Raw genomic sequence first — 22,553 nt, 5'->3', positions numbered from 1 at the left:
CTCTTCACCTTGTTTTGTAGTGGCCCCCTTCGTTTCAGGATTGGTTTTCAAAGGTTTCTGCTCCTTTGGTTTCTAGTGATAGGTTTGTTCATTTGCGGCCCTCTCTTTCTTTTCTAGCAAGGTTGGGACGGCTGTTTTCTGGAGGGCCCCTGGGGGTTGTTGATGCTTGGTTTGTTTGACCGGGCATGCATCTTCTTGTGTCCAGTTGTGGCTCTTGGCTGGGGCTGCCCCTATAAACCCAGGGTTGAATGTAATGAAACACCATTTTCTGGGTGAGACCCAGAGGCTCCCCGGCATCCCTCCCTCCCATCTCCAGTTGGCAGTTTTGTCTGTGTTTTGACATCCAGTTTTCGAACTGAAGGTGTGAGTCGCCGGTGCGAGGGGTCTGGGGCTTCCCTTTCCCCTCCCGGGGAGGAGGGAGCTGCGCAGAAGGCGGCGTGGCTACGTGATGATGTCATGCTTGTTTGCTTGTTTTTCTTTGTAATAATATTTACCATTATTGATTGTATGCTGAGATAGCATGACACAGTTGAGTGGGGATGTGTCCCACCTCATGAAGGTGGAATTGATGTTATTACTAACTTCCTCTTATATCTTTCCATCATTGTATTATAAATCACCAGTTGTGAACACATTGAGGAGCAAATACGTATATAGAAGTTCATGAATCCTAGGATAACTTTGACATTAAAAAGGCTCTTTATGTACATCCCTCCATCCATCCATTTAAAGTAGGGTGGTAAGAAATATTAAATCTGATTTTACTTTCCAGGAATATACTGACACCACCTTGAAGACATTTCCATCACAGATAGCCTGAATCCTGGAGATTGGTTGAACACGTAGCTGTTGAAAGTTACCCTGTACAACAGTGTAGTGGAACTGTGGCTGTTTTGTACAAAATTTACTTTGATCATTGATTTCAAAATGGTCATGGGATGTTGCAGCCAATTATTGATAAATGCGCACGAGTATAATGGGAAGACACCTGCAGAACTGACTTTCTAAGTTTTTTATATAATTGTTATGCATTACAATGTTAATTATTTACCCTTAAATGTGGTGGTCAGCTCTGCATTGTCCTTTTGCTATCTGGATACCTTTTATAGGAATCAAATAGATTATAATATTATAAGTAATGTAGGTAGATGATGAGCATAGGCATTACTAAATAGAATGATCTGTAGCCAGTAAATATGCTCTTTTTTTTTTTTTTTACTTAATTTTATTTAATGTATCCTGTTATTTAATTTATATATTCAGTTGCTTTAGCGACATCTGACTTGTCATCTTGTTGACAACAAAAATTTTTTGCATTTAAATGTGTCGTATCAGCCAAGCTTATACAAATGATATTTAGGATATCTTGAGCAGCTGTGATTGAGAAGTTAACACTTTGCATCACACATGAGAAAAAGTTGATGGCCTTCTCTTAACATTGAAAGAATTGAGCATTGGTGACATGATATATTATGATCATTCTGTTGGCCCGGGCTTTTACCGCACGACGCCAAGCTCATATTATTGCTAACCCAGACAGTGAGATTCAGTGTAAAAGAATTTAGCATTTCTAAATGTACAGTAAGTGTAAAGAACATTTATTTTAAATCTTGAAAATTATGCTACATGTTGTTTTGTGCTACTGCCATGTGTTGGTCACTCAAAGACAGATTTGGTGTAGTTAGAAATTGAGTCATTTGTATTTAGTATATTTCTCAAGTATTGAGAAAAGTAAGAAATCATTTGTCACAATTTTATTATAGCATTTTGGGTTTTCAGATTTTTTAGTATTAAAGTGTGAGAAAGAGTGTAATCTGGAGTGAAAGATGTTACTTCTGCCTGAGGATCAGTATTGGTTACAATTTGGCCGTGCTTGCAAGGACAGGTAAATATAACCTTAGCGTATTGAAAAAAAAAGGTAATTTAAAGTATTACTCTCTATATGGTGGTACAGTACGTTATATACTGACCAAACATTGTTAAAGAGCATAAAGGATGGTGTCGTGTAAAAGAACCTGTAATTGCAGCAGTTTGAACGACCTGTGTGAAGTGTGATGACTGCTGTGTGCGAGTACACCTGAACAATCGCCTGCATGTGTCTGTTGACGTGTGGTTACACAATGACTATACAGTGCCCTCTAGGTTGGCAACCAGGCCCTAAAATAACAATACCCACTTTCATTTGTTATGGCTTTTATGCACGGAATGTATTCTTAAGATGTTCTAGATTATGAAATGTACATAAATGTAGAGATGGTATCCAGCCAGCAATGACACAGTGCACGTTCTCGCGAGTGATGGCTCCAGACGTTTGGGACGGCCGGTAGATCATAGATTACTTCCATGATTGAATTAGATGTTCTTAATTCATGTACAGAAGAATCTTTTAATTGTGGTTCTTTTTATATGTAATTCTATCGCTTTTTTATTGGAACTGTATATATGTAAATAGGTTTTCAGGGGTGATGTTGAGAAAATATGTTGTAATTTCTATATCTTCATGCAGACATGTGTTGCAAACTATTTCTCTTGTGCATACATATGTTGCAAGCAGCATATCTTTGAGAAGACATGTTGCAAGCTGTCTCTCTTCATGTAGATGTGTTGCAAGTGGTGTCCTTTCATGCAGACATGTTGCAAGTGGTGTCCTTATGTGCTGACATGTTGCAAGTGGTGTCCTTATGTGCTGACATGTTGCAAGTGGTGTCCTTATGTGCTGACATGTTGCAAGTGGTGTCCTTTCATGCAGACATGCGTTCATTGAATTCCTTCTTTTTCTCATTAGTCATAATTAAGCCTGCTTTATATATAATACATCAGTTATAAAAAGAAATAAGACTTTTCACACACACATTCATATTGAACAACAGTCCAGTAACCATGTACAAGCTAATCAGAAGGTGGAATGGAATAAAAGTGTTTTAGGTGTTCCGGTTGCAGCCTTGATCGCCCCTTGTTGAAGGGAATTGTTCTAGCAATACAAGGATGTGTGCATATTGCAGAGGATAACTCGTGCAGTATCAGGATGTGTGCATATTGAGGAGATAACTCCGAGAGTTCCTGGAGGTACTGTCACTGTATTCATTAATACCGTATTGCTTTCTCTCATTTGCATTGCCAGATTATTGCTGTTATTTACAAAACTACTTCCAATAACCAATTAGAATATATATACTGTATAGCATGTTTGTATATTGAATAAAGCATGTGTTGTTAAATATTTTTGCTGCTCTAAATAAATGTGACAAATGTGCAGAACAGCTGAAAAGTTGAAGTTAAGGTTTTATGTATCATCATCTTGATGGGGTCTCATCATGTTGGTTATCTACTTGGTGGGCCTCATCATGTTGGTGATCATCTTGATGGGGGTCTCATCATGTTGGTTATCATCTTGGTGGGCCTCATCATGTTGGCTATCATCTTGGTGGACCTTATCATGTTGGCTATCATCTTGGTGGGCCTCATCATGTTGGCTATCATCTTGGTGGGCCTCATCATGTTGGCTATCATCTTGGTGGGCCTCATCATGTTGGCTATCATCTTGGTGGGCCTCATCATGTTGGCTATCATCTTGGTGGGCCTCATCGTGTTGGCTATCATCTTGGTGGGCCTCGTCATGTTGGTTATCATCATGGTGGACCTCGTCATTTTAGTTAATAATTTACAAGCATTTTAATTTGAAAAATTAATAAATTGAATATGTACAGTATACATTTTTATTTTAGAATACAGTAGTCACTGTGTGGTACTTGTTACCCCTTGATTATACAGTATGTGTGTTTTATTTTTGTCATGTTTTATAGCTAACAATTAAAGTTTATATAAATTTTAAATTTAAAAGTTCCTTGAGATTGCTGCAGTAGCATAATCCTGATGGGTGTGGGAAAGTGTTTGATATAAGATGTCCAACACAGTCTTCAAGAGGATAGTACACATTATGGTTGTGGAGGTTCGTGTACACAGTGTGGTCAATGTTTTGTTCGGTGAAGTTCGTGGTATTGTGTACCTTGACTTTAGCAAAGCTTTTGATACAGTGCCACATGAAAGACGGATTAAAAAGATAGAGGCTCATGGTATTGGGGTGCTATATTAAATTAGGTGCTGTATTAAGCTAGAAACAGAGAGTTGGTATAAATGGGGTTAAGTTAGAGTGGGAAAATGTTGTAAGTGGAGTGCATCAAGGCTCTGTCCTGGGACCTCTGTTAATCATAACATATATGAATGATTTAGATTCAGGTTTGAGCAGCAATACAGTATTTGCAAATTTGTTGGGAGATAAACATGGGAAAAACTCGATATCACTTCAAGACGATCTAAATATGGTCAAAAGATTGGCAAATGCAGTTTAATGGTGATAAATGTAAGGTTTTAGGGCTAGGTGGTGGTGGTGATATAGTTAAAAGATACGAGCTAAACGGTGTCGAGATTGTGAAAGGGATCTGGGAGTTAAGATTAGTAAGAATTTAAAACCAAAGGATCAATGCATGAATGTTCGTAATATGGCAAATAGGACACTGGGATTTATTAATCGAAGCGTTAGTAACAAGACATCTGGTGGTGTTCTTCAGCTATATCTTGCTCTGGTTAGGCCCCATTTAGATTAAGCAGTTCAGTTTTGGTCACCGTATTATAGAATGGATATAAATTCACTAGAAGGCATCCAGCGTAGGATGACAAAGTTAATTTCACTAATTAGAAACCCTGTCATATGAAGAAAGATTGACAAAGCTTAAATTACATTCTCTAGAACGGTGAAGAATTGGGGTAACATAATATAGGTGTACAAGGAGATGAATGGGCATAATAATGGGGTAATAAAAGTATCAACACAAAACAATGGGTATAAATTGGATAAGTTTAGATTTAGGAAAGACCTGGGTAAATACTGGCTTGGTAACAAGGCTGTTGATTTGTTGAAAAATTACGTAATAGAGGTAGGATCCCTTGATTGTTTCAGTCGTAGGTTAGACATATATGAATGAGATTGGGTGGATATAGATAGGAGCTGCCTCATATGGGCCAATAGGTCTTCTGCAGTTGACTTCATTCTTATGTTCCTATTGGTATTTTAATTAACATAAAAGTGTAGCTACTTAATCTCTCCTAGGCCTACCATAGTACACATTTGTTCCATAATAGGCCTAGAAGAGCATAGTTTAGATTTTTCTTGGGCCCTTTATAATATCAAAAGTACAAAATGTGGATTTTCTTGGGCATTACAGTCCACTTTTGTACATAGCCTCCATGGCTGCTGTGTGTGTACTGTCACCTCTAGAGAATAGATTGTAACAAGAAGTGAGGAAGCAGTGTGCTGGTAATCCCTGGAGCACGTTGAACCTCAACATAGCACTTGATGATCTCTATGTGTATCTCAAACTCACTCACTCACTCTTTTTTTTACTGTGGGGAGCCCTGTTGGCTCCCTGAAGCTATCCAAAGTTATATAGTGTTATATTAGTTTGGGGCCATCAGTCACAGGAGTTCTTATGCCTACCGAGGACCACGAGCCAGAACCTGGCCTCCTCATAGAGGTGCTGGCAGTAATGGCCTATTAGCACTTTACATTTAAAGTACGGTATGTAATATTTGCCATCGACCGGGGTTGACTGTCGGGTTGAAAATTGCGAGCTACGGCCTCCAAATAGCAAGAGCACTTCCCCAAAAGAAAATCAAACAAGCAACACTTCATCCAACTAGTCCCCCACTCATTAGCACTACCCTCCCCCCATCCGCTTTGTGGGGGGGAGGGGGAGTTGGCCAGGATGAACCAGCAACCCATCAATTCAGTTCTTGAACTGATGAGCTGGCGGTCGGACGTCGCCTCTGACCTCAGTTTCCTGTGACGGATTTTTGCTTGTGAGGCCAGTCTGGCCATTTTGTTGTGTGTTTGCCAGGTGTATTAGTGTACAGTACTGGATCTGCACATGCCTAGGGACACCTACCCCAGGTGCTTCATAAGTACTGCTCTTGTGTTTTAGGGTTATTGTGTTTCAGGGTTATCTTCCTTGTGGTTTCTGGGGCTCAGGGAGAGTCCAAGTGGAGCGCTTGGGTTCCATTTGATCCTCTTCGGGCCCTTGTGCCCTCTTTTTCAGGGGCTGCATCTGCAGGGGAGGGGGGTTTTCGTACCCTTCTTCCCTTCATGAGTTTGAGTTGGGTGGGATTTTTCCCCCAGGTGCAGTTTCAGGTGCCTTTGGATTCCTCGTATTTGTCTTTCCGAAGGTTTTCTTCCTCTTGGATTTCTCCTGTGGAGGTTCAGGAGGCTCTTGGCGCTTACCTCCTGCAGGACCCGGGTTATGGATGAATCTGGCTTCGTTTGAGTTCGGTTTCTCTTCCCCTTTTTGGGTGCGTTAGGAGTTTCAGGAATCTTCCTGGCTGGCAGACTGTCCTTTCTTTTCTCTTGGAGCTTGGCACGGTTTTTGTCATACTCGCACACTTGAGTGGCGGGAGGTTTCTACTGTGTTGCAGGTATTATTGGGTGGCTCTCTAGAGTTTCTCAATGAGTGCCTCTTTGCTCCCATGCTTCCTCGTGATATTGGTCTGAGGCAGCTTTATGCTCAGGTTCCCACTCTTTCAGCTGCTTTGGTGGCCAATGCCCTTCTGACTCGGGGGCATTTTGGCTGCGATTCTTTGGTGTTGTGGAGCTGTCTTTGAGTTGGCTTTCAGAAGATGAGGGGTCACATGGTGGAGGCCCCTCGGCAAGGGGTCTTTGTCTAGGCTGCTTTGGGTCGTCTGCCTTATTGAAGCTGTTTGCGCCGCTCCTCCAGGAGGCAGTTTCCATGGTTTTCACCTCCAGTCTTGCGTGTCAGCATGCCGTGCTGGCTCTTTCATTGAATTCAGCATGGGCCCCCTGGCTCTTCAGGCAGTTTCACTGTTTTGTCCTTTTGTGTTTCCGGAGGACTGTTGCTCAGTTTTTGTCAGCGGCTTCTGCAAGTTGTTGTCCCATTTCTGACTTGTTGGTTCTCCAGGGTGGTTCTCGACTCTCCCGGATGAGTTGACCCAGGGCTTGGGCTGGGTGTGGTCAGGTTAGGCCTGTGATGCCAGTTTCCGAGTCAGTGCCGGTGCCTCCTTCCTCTAGTCGTTGCAGTGTTATGCTGCACAGAAGTCAAGCCCTTGAGGTTCGCATTGGTCCCTTCGTGGGTCGCCCTGTTGACAGGGCAATAGGGGAAAGGTTGGTTCTTTTTGCTCATGCCTGGTCCCACGATCCATGGACTTTTCAGTTTTTTTTTTTTTGCGGCCTTCGGTGGCATTGGGCAGTTCTTCCTCCCTTTGAGGGGTGCAGGCTTCTTTTTTGACCATACCTGCCTCTGCAGGCAGGGTATGGTCAAAATGACTTCATTTCTAAGGTGAGTTTCCCCACCTGTTTTCAGTTCCGAAATGGGACTGTGCAGATCTCCAGTACATTCTGGAGTTGTCTCATCTAAACTGATTGATTCCGTGCCCCTCCTTTTGGATGACTGCGTTGTCTCAAGTCCGGCTTCTTGAGCCGGGTGCGTGGATAATTTCCCTGGACCTCCAGGACACATATTGGCATGTCCTTATCCATCTGGTGTTCAGGGATTGGTTAGGTTTCATGATGGGGCAACAGCTTACTGCTTTCATTGTCTTCCCTTTGGGCTGAGTCTGGCACTTCGCATGTTCACGCGTATGACTCGGGTCTTGGTGGCCTGTCTTCATCTAGGTCTTGGTCTAGGTCTTCAGGTTTTGGCCTATCTCAACAACTGGTTGGTTTGGGCTCCCAACCAGTCTGCTAACCAAGGATCTGCTTCTTTCCCAGCTCTCCGGGTCTTGGTTCCTGGTGATCCGGTGGAAGACCCAATTGGTTCCATCCTAGGTTCGGACTTGGCTGGGGCTTGTGTGGGATTCCCGAACGGCATCCCTTTCTCTCCATCCCACGGCCTTGCTCCAGCTGCGGTCCCGCTTTAGGAAGTTTTTGAGGGGGGGACCCATATCACTCAGCAGTTCCTCGAGCAGCTGTGTGGGAGCCTGAACTTTGCTGGTTTATCCACTGGGCAGGGTATGACTTCGGAGGCTGTTCTGGTAACTTCAGGGCAGCCTTTTTGTTGCTGCTTTCATGATCGTTGGGTTCGTTCTCCGGTGCCCTTGCGCTGGTTGCTTCATCACCGGCTTCCTCTTCAGGTTTTTCGGTGTTTGGTACCATGGCACTTTCCTCTTCCCTCGCTCGAAGTGTTCACGAACACCTCGTCACTCGGTTGGGGCTTTGTGACTAGTGCTCACTAGTTAGACCAGAGGCGTTGGTAGCTGTCCTTGCGTCGGTTCACAGCCTGGTGCGGGGGTTTGTGGCAGGCGCTGCATTGGATTGGGCTCCCTCGGGCCTCAGTGATCTTTCTCCATTCGGACTGCAGCCCCGTGGTTCATTGTCTCGGCTGGGGGAGGGTCTCTTCAGTCCATGGCTCTTTGGGGCTGGTTGCTTTGTGTAGCTCTTCTGCTGAGTTCTTCGGGGATAGCTCTCTATGCTGTTCATGTTTGGGAAGTGTCAAACGTCCTGGCAGTTGGCCTGTCTCGCTTCATTTCTCTTTCCACATAGTCAATGCCAGTTCCATCCTTTGACTTTGCCGGATGTACAGGCACCCGGGGGTGAACCTCTCACATTGGCATGGTTTCGGCCTCTCCCGTTGTATGTGGCGCCGTTTCCCAACTGCGAGGCCCTCACGGTGGATGCTTTTCAGCAGGACTGATTGAGGTTGGGGTTCTTGTACCTCTTTTCCCCTCGTTCAACTGTTGCTCTGGGTTCTGGCTCAGCTGGAATGCTTTCAGAGAAGAGTTCTTCTGGCTCAATGTGGCCAGTCCAGTCTTGGTTTCAGGTGCTGCTTACATTGGCCACATTCCTGCTGTGGCTCTTCCTTTTTCAGCAGGTCAGGCTAGTGAGGTACCTCGCTGGTTCGCCTTACTGCTCCGCAATATGCATCTGGTATTTCTGAGATGTGTGTATCATCATTTGTATGGTGATCAGGTGGCTTCTTTGATGGTGTCCTACCTGCGATCTTCGTTTCGGCAACTGTATGAAGTTTCTTGGCGGTCTTTCCGCCATTTTATTTCTCTTCGTCGGATTCGTTGGTGTCAAACCGTTTTGTTTTGTCCATTCTCTCGTGTCTTTTTCTGGATTGGCATCTCATGCCGAATACTGTCGCTTCTTATCGTGTGGCATTGGCAAAGCCACTGCAGCTTGTGTTTGGAGTGGATGTCACTTCTGCTCTGTTTTGCAAGCTTTATTTTGCATTTTTTCACCTCCGGCCTGGTCATGCGCCGCCTGAGCCTTCTTGGTCATTGGTAGTTTGTAGTAGTCCCTTTGGTTTGTGATTTTTTTGGAAGGTGTTGTTTTTGTTGGCCTTTGCCTCTGGGGGACGGGTTGGGGAGCTTCATGCTCTTCTCCAGTGCTGGGGGTTTTGTTTCTTTGGTGTTGGTGGTAATTTTGTTCGTTTGCAGCTGTATCCTTCTTTTCTGGTGAAGAATAAGATGGTGGGCTTCCGAAGGGATCTGTTCGTTGTGGATGCTTGGTTGATTAGGCTAGGGGTGCGTCACTTTCTGTGTCCGGTAGCTGCTTGACACCGCTAGCTGGGGGCTACCGGTTCTGCGTCGATGGATGCGCTCTGGGTTAATATGGTTTCCCACGTTCCCTGTTCCATCGCTCATATTTCTCAGGTTGTCCACAGTGTCATTAAGTCTAGCCAACCTGTGGTCTACCTACGCACCCACGATGTTTGAAAGTACTTGTATGTCGCTCTTTCGGCTGTCTTTGGTGGTATGTCTTGAGACGATATTTGGGCACGGGGGTTTTGGAGGTTGAACAGGGGCCTAGCTACCAAGTATCTCATGAACGTCTCAGCTCCTCTGTGGCCGTGTGTGGCCTTGGGATGCCTGTTGCAGCTGTCTGTCTCTTTCTCGCTTTGAGACCTGCAGTGCTGCTGCCTTACTGGTAAGGCCCTGTTTACCTTCTCTGTGGGTAGTTAGCTTTAGAGAGCCAATGGGGCTCCCCACAGAAAACCAGCATTGAATGTAATGAAACAGCAGTTTCTGGGCGAGCCCCAGAGGCTCTCTGACACCCTCTCTCACTTTGGTCGGCAGCTTTCATCATTCAAGAACTGAATTTGTGGGTTGCCGGCTCAACTGGGCCGACTCCTCTTTTCCCCCGCAGAGAGGGGAAGTAAGTAGCACTAATGAGCAGGGGGGGGCGGGGGCGACTAGTTGGATGAAGTGTTGCTCGTTTGTTTTCGTTCTGGAAGAATTCTTTTACTATTTTGAGGACGTAGCTTGTATTTTTCAACCAGATAATAGTCTGGTTTGATTTACCTACCTTTCTGGGTCCTTCCCCGGTTGATTGCAATTATGACATACTTTAATGTGAAGTGCTCCTGTGCCATTGCACCCTGCGCTTCTCTGAGGGGGCCAGGTTCTGGCTTGTGGTCTCCGGTAAGCATAAGAACTCTGTGACTGATGTCCCCAACTAACAAAGCACTACATCAGTTTGGATAGCTTCAGGAAGCTACTGGGGCTCACCCAGAAACTGGCATTTCATTACATTCAACGCTGTTTTTTTTTCCTCAAATGCTGTCTACTCCTAGTTAATAATACAGTATTGTGTTACATATTGGGTAATACAACTTTCATTATTGATTATTTACCTTTGTTTCTTAATATCCTTTATTTAGGTATTCCAATTATTAAAGTATATTTTCAGTAAAGCATAGCCAAACTCTCACAAACAGGGATCAGACTGTTCCATTTAGTCGAGGATTCCAGTCAAATGAGAGGTTTTGCCATTTTATGCTACCGGCTTATGCTCAGGCTGTGACTCATACGTCAGGCTGCGAGCAGCCGCGTCTAACAGCCTGGTTGATCAGTCCAGCAACCAGGAGGCCTGGTCGACGACCGGGCCGCGGGGACGCTAAGCCCCAGAAGCACCTCAAGGTACCCTGTATTAGAACTTGGTTTTAATTTTCTTTCCCATCCTCAAATAATAGAACACAACTTGCAGTTGAAATATGCTGGATGGTAAAATAATTGTAACAAATTTAAGGAAAAGTGCAAAAGTGCTATTTATGTGCTAGCCCTCAGAGGAGTTTCCAGGAGCCCTGGGCACTGGAATTACAGGGGGACCCCATTCATATCAGAAATTTTGCTCTGCTGGACAAGTCCTCTTCTTGGAGCTTTGGTGGGCCTTGTGATACTCAATGCGCATGATTGCCACTATGCTCTTGTTGCTGGGTTACAGTTGCTGGTGGTATCTCTCTCTTTTCTTTGTGCAGATAACTAAGTGTAGTTACAAGATGAGAGCTACACTCATGGTGTCATCTTCTCAGCACTGTCATGTTATTCTTTAAAACTACTTACAGTTTTGGCCCCCACCACCTAATAACTTAACGTATTCCAACCATCTACCTCTCTGTTTGCGCAAGTAAACTTTCTAATGCTTTTTTGGAAGCTTTGTTTCCTTAGTTTGAATCTGTCCTTTTGTTCTTGAAGTTCCAGTTTTCAAAAATTTTTATTCGTCAGTTTTGTCGATACCTGTTGATATATTGTTCATAATGATCATATTGCCTCAATTTATTTATTTATTTTTTTTTTTTTTTAGCTTTTGTATATTTAATACCTCTAGTCTCTCCTCGTAGCTCGTTTTTCAGTTCCAGAAGCCATTTGGTTGCGTGTCTTTGCACCCTTTCTACAGTAGTTTATTGATGTGCATCTTGAGATACGGACACCATAAAACTGCTGCATATTCCAACTTTGGTCTCATAAAGGTCATGAACAATTTCTTTAATATTTTGCCATCAATGTACTTAAAATGTGATTCAAAAGTTGGAAACCATAGCATGTGCTCTGGCACAGTCATTTATATGGTCTTCAGGTGACACTTTTCTATTCAGAACCAACTGTAGATCTCACTTTTTATCAGAATTCTTTAAAGCTATTGCACATAATTTGTATGTTGATGATTGTCATACTATTGAGGAACACCTGGACAAAATAAACGTATGAGCTATACTTGGCAAATGGAATTTAATTTGAATAAATGCCATGTCGTGGAATGTGGAGTAGGAGAAAATAGGCCACACACAACCTACAAGTAAGTAATTATTAAAAGAAGGCACCAAACCGGGAATGCTATGTAGCACACACAACCCACAAATTTTGTGCAATAGCTTAAACAAATTCTGATAAAGAATTATTTAAAGAATTCTGAATAGGCACAGTTAATAAAATGTAAGGAATAACCAATGCAGCGAAAGACTTGTAAGTAAACAAAATTTCAGAATCGAGGAACTGAGGGTTACTGATGTGTAGAGCATAGAAGAAGAGAGAGAGAGATGAGAACACTTTGGATTCTCTGGGCCCTACAAATCAGTGACCCTCAGTTTCTTGATCCTGAAATTAATTATTTACAAGAATTTCTTTTGCTTCGGTTACCCCCATACATTTTATTAACTGTGTCTATTATCAAGCTAAAATAAATTTTTCATCGTAAATATGTTTCCAACACTAGAACCACTGTGCTATGCCATTCCCTTACATCTGAACTCAAAAATCTCAATAAAACCCTTCTTCATAATAATCTGGTTCATACTGCTCCTCCTGCTTCCAATGCTACTGGTGTCTACTCTAATTCTTGTTCATCTTGTCCTCTCCAATACTTTGGGGAAAATGGCCATACACTAAAGGACAGACTTAACGAACACAAAATAAGTGTTAAGTCTGCAGTCACAAACAATGCTCTTTTCTGTGGGGAGCCCCTACGGCTCCCTGGAGCTTATCGGGCTAATGTATGTTATGTTAGACCGGGACATTAGCTAAGGAGTTCAGACCTACCAGGGACCAGCGCCAGAACCTGGCAACTTCAGAGAGGTTTCAGGGAGCAATGGCCCTGGAAAACCCCATATGGTTGGGGGTTTTCCTTATCTGCCATCGACCGGGGTTAGGCACCCAGAAAGGTAGGCGTAACAAAACAAACCCCACATGGTAAGAAACTACAACAAAAACCGAACAGAGAGGTAGAAAACTCCCTACAATCACAAGGAAACTACCAAACAAGCAAACATCACACTTTACTGCCGCGCCGATCGTCCGCGCAGCCCTCCCCGCCCCGGGAGGGGGAGGGGGGAGCCCCGGACCTACCGCGCCGGCTGCCAAGCTCTAGTTCGTTAGCTAATGTTAACCGGGATTGACGCTTCTCTGGCCTCAGTTTCCTAGGCGGTGTTTGCCTTGTGTGGCGTTCACTGCCGTGTGTTGTGTTGTGCGGTGGCCAGGAGTACTTCATCAGTGCCGGGGCTGCATGTGCTTAGTGGCTGACTTCCCTAAGCGCCCTGTGAGTACTGCCCTTGCGTAACAGGGTTATCTTCCCTGGGGCGTTCGGGAACCATTCCCGTAGAGGTTCTTGCTGCTCGGCATTTGCCTCGCCCTTGGGGCCAGCTGGGGCTTGGGGCTCTTGTTTGGCCCTGGGTAGGGATTGGTATTGTGCTGGTTAGGGCGTCAAGGTGTTGCGCAGCCTACCACCTAAGCGGCGGCCGGTTTCTGTTGCCTCTGGAGACGGTGTACTTTTTCGGGGTTTTTCTTTTGTTTTTAATTTTTCATGCCTGGTGGGGGTCTTCGTAAGGTGGTTATAGTTCCACTGGTAGTGTTTGGCGGCCCTCTGCTAGGCCCCCGTGATTGTACACGTCTCAGGGGTTTTCAGTGCTATAATCTACCCTCTTGTTATGTTTGGGTTTCTTAACCGGTTAGCAACACCTTGCCCGGGCTTCCCGTAGTTGTTACCCTACGGGCCCTGGAAACCCCTGCCTGGGCTCGGGGGACCATTGAATGTGTCTTCCGGGTTCCAACCCGTCTTGTACGGGATCGTTGGTTGCTGTTCCCTTGTCTCCGGGTGACAGTCGCCATTTTTACCTCCGTCATGCTGCCTGTTGGGTCACTGACACCTTGACCCGGAGTCTTGCGAGAGATTCTCTGCTTGTTCTCCAGTACTCTCCTGATGTTATTACTGTTCAGAGTACAGGCGGCATCCGTGTTGCAAGCTAGGTTAGGTTGCTGCAACATGCTAGGTTGGTTTCCCACTCGAATGCCCCGTGGCCGCCCCGTTTGGTTAGGTGCTGCTCGCCCCTTTCCCTCCATGTTCCCGGCTCCTGACCGTCTGCGGGTTTCGGGGTCGGGGCGGGGTTTAGTTGCGGCAGAGACTCGGGCGGTTTTTGGGAGCTGCCCCGTTCGGGTTGGGGACGGAGGTTTTGAGCCTGTGCCTCCTGCCAAGGCTTCTGGGTCTTACCAGCGGCCCTTTCTTGTTGCCTTTCCCATGGACTCTTGCTTTTCTTTAAGGGCGGAGGGCTTGGAGGACGGCTCTGCCCCGGGGCCTCTGTTGTTGGTTCCCGGGGCTGTGGGGGATGCCTGCTAGCAGTTCTGGGGCGGTTTTGCCCCTGTCGGGGTTTTTCTGCTGTTGGGCGACATTTTTCGCCCATCCAGTCTGCTAGCTTCCCACATTTGCTGGCGTGTTTTTGTGTATTTAGCGTCAGTCACAGCCCCTGCTGGCGGCCATTTTCGTCTGCCGGTTTCCCGGCGTGGCCACCAGGGCGGCGTTGTGGTTTGTTTACATGCGTCTGAGTGTGCGAGCGAGCGTCTCGGGTGAGTTTTCAATTTTTTTCAGGGTTTTTGTTCTGTTGTCGTTTCTTTGTTTTTCTGGTGTTTTCTTGCCGTTGCCTGTTCCTCTGGGAACGTTTGGGTGTTGATTTTGGGTCTAAGCCTATGGGTTTAGGCTCTGTGCCTCTGGCTGGTATGCTTGCTCCCACACCTTGTCCCTCCGTTTTCGGTCTGTTGGGACCGTTTTCCCAGGGGGTTCTGCTGGGGGCTGTGCTTTGCCTTTCAGTGGTGTTCTCCGCCGGCAAATGTGGTGGTTTGGGCTCTCCATGGTTCGATTCTGGGTTCCTTTGAGTTCCTTGGTTTCGTTCTGGAGGTTTCTTCCTCTTGGGCCCCCTTTTGTGGGTTCTTTGTTTCCTCGTGTGCCCGGTTCTACCTTTTGGGGTTCCGGGGTCTTCCTGGCTTGCAGACTGATCTTTTTGGGTCTTGGCACATGTTGTGGTTGTGCTGGGACTTTGCGGTTTTGCTGTCGAGGTGGGCCTTTTGATGGTTTTGTGCCTTCTTTGCCTGGCCGGCGTAGTGCTCTCTGCCCACTAGTCGGCGACTTGTACTTTTACAATATATGTCCTCACCTAGTTGTGCTTGCGGGGGTTGAGCTCTGGCTCTTTGGTCCCGCCTCTCAACCGTCTATTACCAGGTGTATAGGTTCCTGTGCCTCCTGGGCTCTATCATGTCTACATGTGACATTGTATGGGGGTCAGCCTCGTTACTTGTGTATGGAGTCACCACATTACTTCCTGGTGCTTTCCCGTTACCATTCTGACACTAAAAAAAAAAAAAAAAAAAAAAAAAAACTATCTGTGGCTCTTTTGGGTACTCAGTTTCCATCTGTGTCCCCTAGTGCGTGTGCCCCTTGTGTTACATAGCCTGTCCTTATCAACCCTGTCGATTCCCTTGGGTATCTTGAATGTGGTGATCAGGTCTCCCCTCACTTCATCTTCCAGCGAAGTGTGGTTTAATTCCCGTAGTCTCTCCTCATGACTTGGGTAGTGTACTTTTTCTTTCGGAAGGGGTTCTGTTCCCTTCTCTGTTGACTGGGCGCTGGGGGAGCAGCTTGCTCTGTTGCCTCTCGCTTGGTCCCGCTGTTGGTGGGCGCTTTGGGTTGTCTTCCGGCCTCTGCTGGCGTTGGAGGACGGCTTCTTCCCCTTGGGGGGTTCAGAGCTGGCGGGGTGGGCTTCTTCCCCTGCGCTTCGTCATTTCCTCTTTGTGGGTGCGTGGGGCGTGGTCGTTCCGCCCCATCCTACTGGGCTTCCCGTCTGCTCTTTGCAGTCATGTGCTTTTCCCGTCTGCAGTTCTTCTGGACTTCTTCAGTCTGCACCCTGGATCCTCTGCCCTCCTTGGAGGACTGTTGTCTCCTGTTCGGGTTCTGTTGGGGCCGGGTGCATGGATGGTGGCCCTGGACCTCCAGGTCACTTCTTGGCACGTTCCTCTCCAGTTTTTCTGGGGCTAGCACGGTTGGTGGTGGGGCTTCAGGTTTGCTGTTTCTATTGCCTTCCCTATTTTGTAATGGGCACTTCGTATACTCTTTGCATCTTTACCGGATCTTAGTGCCCTGTCTGAGTCTGAGATTCGGTGTCTGGCCTACCTCGACGACTGGCTGGTGTGGGCTCCCAGTCAGTCTGCTTGTCTGCTCGCCAGGGGATGGTTCTTTCCAGATAGCCGGGTTTGGTTTCCTGGTGATCTGGAGGTTTTTCCATCTGTTTCCGTCCCGGGTTTGGACCTGGGCCTTGTTTAAGGCTCTTGGGCCCCTCGTTGTCTTCCCTCCCGAAGTGTTACTGCGGCTGTGGTCCCGCCTTTGGCTGTTCAGGAGGGGGTCCTGGGTTGCTCAGCGGTTGCTTGGGCGGTTGTGCGGGAGTCTGCACTTCGGCGTGCTTGTCTGCCTGCGGAGTCGGGTTTGGCTACGGTGGCTGTTGATTCCTGCGGAGACTCCCCTTCCGCCTCTTGCATTCATTGGGTTCCTCCGGGGATCTTGTGTTGGTGCTGCGTCACCAGCTTCCTCTTTGGGGTTTTTGGGGTTCCGTGCCTTGGCACCTCCCCGAGCCTTCGCTCGATGTGTTCACGGACGGGTCTTCTCTCGGCTGGGGCTTTGTGACCAGTGCTCACCAGGTCGGCCGAGGTTGATGGAGTCTGTCTGTCCGTCGGGCTCACAGCACGGTTTGGGTGTTCTTGGCTGTCTGGTTTGCGCTTCGGAGGGTTTGAGTCACTAGGTACTCAACCTTCAGCTCTGGACTGTTCTCTGGTGGTTCTTGCCGGAACCACCGCGGTTTGGCTAACCATGTGGTTCGTGTCCGGGGTGTGTCCTGCGTCCTGGCGGACAGCTGTCTCAGTTCATTCCTCTTTGTGGGTTGGCCAGTCGTCGCCGATTCGTTTTGTTGGCTCTGTCGGGCATATGGACTCCTGGCCATGGACGTCTTCGGGTCAGCGTGGTCTAGGCGTCGCCCATTTTGTGGCGCCCTTCCCACCTGCAAGGACTTCACGGTGGATGCTTTCGGCAGGACTGGTCGAGGGGGGGGGGGGGTACCTGTTCCTCTTCTCCCGGTCCAGCTGTTGCTTCGGATTCTGGCTCGGTTGCAGCCCATTCCCACGAGAACAGTCCTTATGGTTCCACGGTGGCCGGCCCGGCCTTCTTTTCAGACGCTGCTTGATAGGTGTCCGTACCTGGGGCGTTTTTCCTGAGGCTTCGCCTCTTTCAGCTGGCCGAATCGGTCCTTTGGGTGACTGGTTCGGCCTTCTCCTTGGCTCTTCGCATCTGGTAGTTTGACGCGGGTATCACCATCTCTGTGGTGTTCAGGTGGCTTTGTTGACGGTGTCCCACCTGCGAGCTTCGTCTTGGAGACAGTGCAGTATGACGTTTCTTACGTTTTCTCGTGTTTTGTTTCCCCTCCGGCCTGTTCATGCGTCGCCTGAGCCATCCTGGTCCTTGTTCAGGGTGCCTTCTTATCTTCCCCTCAGTTTGTGGTAGCCCCTTCGGTTCAGTTTCCTGCTCTTTGGTACTGGTGGTAGCTTTATAGGTGTGCAGCCTTCTGTCCTGGCGCCGGTCGTGACGGCTGCTTTCCGGAGGGGTTCTTGGGGTATTGGTACTTGATTGGTTTGGCCGGGGGGTGCGTCCTGTGTTCGGTTGTGCTTTTTGCTGTTGCCGGCGTACCGTGTCTGGGGATGCGCTGTGGTTGATCCGGTTCCTTCGTTCCCTGTTTTCAGGGCTCGGGTCTCCCAGGTCGTCCACAGTGTTTTCCTTCTTCCAGCCTGCGGTCTGTCTTTGCGCCCGTGCTGTTCCGTCATTTGCAGCTTTTGCTGCTGTGTTGGTGACGTCTCGGGCTCATTTCGGGCGCAGGGATTTGTGGGTCGCACAGGTTTTTGCCCGCCCATCCATATGTGCGTCCGTTCTTGGGCGTTCTTGTTGCTTTGGGTCGCAAGTTGCGATCGGTTGTCTTGGCTTTGCGTTGCAGAGTTTGTGGCGGCCGCCTCCCGGGTTAGCCCTTTCTTTTCCTTCTCTTTGGGTATGTAGCTCCAGGGAGCCGTAGGGGCTCCCCACAGAAAACCAGCGTTGAATGTAATGAAACGCCATTTTCTGGGTGAGCCCCGGAGGCTCCCTGGAAACCCTCCCTCCCACCGGTCGGCGGTTTTTTCACGTTGGTTGAGGCTTAGCTTCCGAACTGGAGCTTGGCAGCCTGCGCGGTAGGTCCGGGGCTCCCCCTCCCGGGGCGGGGAGGGCTGCGCGAACGATCGGCGCGGCAGTAAAGTGTGATGTTTGCTTGTTTGCTAGTTTCCTTGGGATTGTAGGGAGTTTTCTACCTCTCTGTTCGGTTTTTGTTGTAGTTTCTTACCATGTGGGGTTTGTTTTGTTACGCCTACCTTTCTGGATGCCTAACCCCGGTCGATGGCAGATAAGGAAAACCCCCAACCATATGGGGTTTTCCAGGGCCATTGCTCCCTGAAACCTCTCTGAAGGGGCCAGGTTCTGGCGCTGGTCCCTGGTAGGTCTGAACTCCTTAGCTAATGTCCCGGTCTAACATAACATACATTAGCCCGATAAGCTCCAGGGAGCCTCCGGGGCTCACCCAGAAAATGGCGTTTCATTAAATTCAACGCTGGTTTTCTGTCATGGTAGGGACTCTTAATCATCCAATTGATTGGTCTTCCTCTAATATAATCTTTCCTGCCTCTACTTAGACGCCTTCTTGTTGACTCGGCTCTGATACACAACCTATCCAACATGAACCTTAGTCCTGGCTTTGTTGCTGTCGACTCTTCTTTTTATTTATTTATTTATTTATTTATTTATTTATTTATTTATTTATTTATTTATATACAAGAAGGTACATTGGGTTTGTGAGAATACATAGCATAGTATTTACAATCTTGTAAAGCCACAATTACCTGCTGCAGTACTGTAAAATTAATTTTACCTGTTTTACCTGTAAAGCTGTAAAGTTACCTGTACAATTACCTGTAAAGCTGCAGTACGCACAGCGTTTTGGGCAGGTCCTTAATCTAACAGATAATTTTAAGTACGTAAATTCTAGCAGAATTAATAAAATGATAACAAATACATTACAAGAAAAAAAATGAGATGAGAGAGATTAGTAAGTATATTAAAGCACATTGGTATATTAAAGCTCTGATTGATTACATTGACAGCTTGATTGGTAATTTAAAGAAGATTAATAGACACCATACAGCAGATTGACAGCACATATAAGAAGACAGCAATGATCACAATGGTAAAGATGTTCTGATTGGGTACATAAAGATTGGGAGATTGGGTAGCAATAGATACAGTGCAATTTTAAAGCAAAATGTAAAAAAACTATGAAGGTGAAATTAGGTACTTTTTAGTATTGTTTTTGAATGACGCAAAAGTTGGACAGCTTTTCAATTCAATAGGGAGTGAGTTCCATAGACTGGGTCTCTTTATTTGCATAGTGTGTTTACACAGATTAAGTTTGACTCTGGGAATATCAAAGAGATATTTATTTCTGGTGTGGTGATAATGGGTCCTATTACATCTGTCCAGGGAGAGTTTCAGAGCCGGATTTGCATTTACGAACAGGGTTTTGTAAATGTAGTTGACACAAGAGAATTTGTGGAGTGAGATTATGTTTAGCATGTTTAAGGAGTTAAACAAGGGGGCTGAGTGTTGTCTGAAAGCAGATTTTTTTTTTTTTTTTGAGATATATACAAGAGTTGTTACATTCTTGTACAGCCACTAGTACGCGTAGCGTTTCGGGCAGGTCCCTGGAATACGATCCCCTGCCGCGAAGAATCGTTTTTTCATCCAAGTACACATTTTACTGTTGCGTTAAACAGAGGCTACAGTTAAGGAATTGCGCCCAGTAAATCCTCCCCGGCCAGGATACGAACCCATGACATAGCGCTCGTGGAACGCCAGGCGAGTGTCTTACCACTACACCACGGAGACTGTAAATTTGTTATTATTCAATAAATATAATTTGTTATTATTCTGATAGCAGATTTTTACTGGGTGATGATGGACTTGAGGTGATTTGCAGTGGTTGAACCCCATGCACAGATACCATAATTAAGATAGGGATAGATTAGTGCATAATATAGATAGATGAGAGCAGAGTTAGGTACATAATATCTGATTTTGGAGAGTATACCAACTGTTTTAGAGACTTTCTTAGTTATGTGTTGTATGTGGGTACTGAAGTTGAGTCTCTTGTCTAGGAATAGGCCGAGAAACTTTCCATCTTTTTATTGCTAATGTTTACAATGTCTATCTGAAGCTGAATTGCATTTGTAGATTTGCTTGCAAATAAGATGTAGTAGGTCTATTCTATGTTAAGTGTTAGTTTGTTAGTTGACATCCATAAGTGGACTTTTTTTAGTTCATTATTAACAGCATTATTTAGTGTATGTGGGTTGGGGTTAGAGTAGATGAGGGTAGTATCATCAGCAAACAAAATAGGTTTCAGAATGTTAGAGACATTAGGCAGATCATTGATGTATATAAGAAATAGGAGAGGTCCCAAGATGCTGCCCTGTGGCACTCCAACGGTTATTGGTAGAATGGGAGAGGTTATATTATTGATGGCTACACATTGGTGTCTATCACTAAGATAGGATCGGATATAGTCCAGTGCATGGCCTCGGATTCCATAATGATGGAGTTTACATAAGAGGTAATTGTGATTAACAGTATCAAAGGCCTTTCTCAGGTCAATGAAGAGTCCAATCGGAAATGTAATGTCCAATCGGTAAGTACTTTCACAGTACATACTTAATTGTGCCATCGGGAGGCTTAATATTTTGATTGGCCGGTGAGGGCCATCCGAAATTGCTATGGCCTTGCTGTCTGTTGGGTCCGGTGACATCTCCGACCCAGAGTCCTGTGGGATGTGTCTTCCCCCCCCCTTCCTTGTGCTCCATTCTCACTCGTCCCCATCTGATGTTCTGCCAGATTGGGCAGCAGTTGTGTTGCATAGTCTCTGATGCAATGTGACAGGCAGTGTACCTGTTTGGAAGCCTCGGAGGTGCCCCGCTTGGGTATTCAGGACTTGGCTTTGGGGGGCGTTGGTAGCTTCGGCCTTGCTACAGTCCGCGTCCCCTCTTCTTCCCCTGGTGGGTGTGTTTGCTCTTTTTCCTCCTCCACCCTACCCCCCCCCCCTCCACCTTCTCCCCACTGCTGCCAGCTCCTGGATGTCTGTGGGTTTTGGTGTCAGGTGGGGTTTAGCTCGGGATGAGGCTCAGGTGGCTTCGGGGGCTGCCCCTTTTGTTATGGGTTCAGAGATGGTTGAGCCTCTTCTTCCCACGAAGGCTTCTGAATCTCTCAAGCTAACTCCCTTCTATGAGGCCTTTCCCCTGGACTTCGCCTTTCCTTCTGGGGTGATGGGCGTGGATGGTACTGCCCTGGGGCCTTTGACAATGGTTTCCAGGGCTTGGGAGGAGTCTAGAAAGGCTATCTTGGGTTCCGTTTGACCCTGCTTGGGCCCTTGTGCCCTCTGCACAGGGGCTTCTTCTGTCAAGGAGGGGGTTTTTGAGCCCTCCTTCCCTTTCTGAGTTTGAGTTGTGTAGGGCTCCCAACCCCCTCTTCCCTCACTTCTGGTTCATTTCCAGGTTCCTTTGGGTTCCTTGGATTAACCTTTCCAGAGGTTTTCTTCCTCTCGGCTTTCCCTTACGGAGGTTCGTGAGGCGCTTGGTGCTCACCTTCTGCCGGACCCAGTTTACGCCTCGATGTCGGTTCCAGCTTTCTTGGAGTTCGGTTTTTCCCTGTTTGGATGTGTTCCGAGGTTCCAGTGTCTTCCTGGCTGGAGTTTTTCTTTTGACTGTCTTTTTCTCTTGGGGCGTGTACCTGCACACTTGAGTGGCGGCAGGTTCCTGTGTGTTGCAGGTGTTCTTAGGGGCTCCCTGGGGTTTCTTAGCGAGTGCCTCTTTGCCCCTGAGCTTTCTCATGTTGATCTGGTGCAGCTGCATGCTCGGGTTCCCTCTCTTTCGGCTGCTTTGGTACCTGATGACTTTCAGATTTGCTGTCTTTTTGCCTCTGTCTTGTGTTTCTTTGGTCTTCTGCAGCTGTCTTCGGATTGACTTTTAGAAGAGCAGGGGTGCAGGGTTGGGGGCCCTTGTCTGGGGTCTTTGTCTCAGCTGCTTCTGCATTATCTGGCTTGCTGAAGCTGTTGCGCAGATCCTCTGAGAAGTAGTCGATTTGTTTTTCACCTCTCGTCTCGCATGTCAGCAGGATGTGCTGGCCTTCTCGTTTGACTTGGCTTGGGCCCTGGCTCTTTAGTCTTTGCCATTTTGTTCTCTTTTGTTCCCCGAGAACTGTGTATCTCAGATTTTTATCAGCAGCTTTAATTAGTTGTCAGTTTATTTCTGATTTGTAGATTATCGGAGGGGGGGGGGGGGGGGAAGTTGCTCTTGGCCCTCTCAGAAAGATCAGGCTAGGGGTCTGGCTTCGTGGTAGG

At 46.7% G+C, this 22,553-nt stretch overlaps 2 protein-coding genes across 3 annotated transcripts in view; one reads left to right on the top strand and one right to left on the bottom strand.

Moving 5' to 3' along the window:
• Nucleotides 1–3,826, top strand: part of LOC123764817 (RING finger and SPRY domain-containing protein 1) — a 100,365-nt gene extending 96,539 nt beyond the window's left edge. For both annotated transcript variants that reach the window (XM_045752999.2, XM_069302673.1), the window contains one exon: nucleotides 773–3,826. The gene's annotated coding sequence lies outside the window, so the exon portion shown is untranslated. The remainder of the gene's footprint in view (nucleotides 1–772) is intronic.
• Nucleotides 3,326–22,065, bottom strand: LOC138351193 (involucrin-like). Its single transcript, XM_069302834.1, has 2 exons — nucleotides 21,799–22,065; nucleotides 3,326–3,640 (listed from the first exon to the last, which is right to left on the bottom strand). Exons 1-2 carry the CDS (start codon nucleotides 22,063–22,065, stop codon nucleotides 3,326–3,328), a joined length of 582 nt encoding a protein of 193 aa, XP_069158935.1.
• Between the last annotated feature and the right edge of the window lie 488 nt (nucleotides 22,066–22,553).

This window comes from Procambarus clarkii, chromosome 48 (assembly GCF_040958095.1).
Source record: "Procambarus clarkii isolate CNS0578487 chromosome 48, FALCON_Pclarkii_2.0, whole genome shotgun sequence".
NCBI classification, from domain to species: Eukaryota; Metazoa; Arthropoda; class Malacostraca; order Decapoda; family Cambaridae; genus Procambarus; species Procambarus clarkii.
Note: the sequence above shows the minus strand (reverse complement) of the source record. Positions and strands in the feature narration are given on the sequence as shown.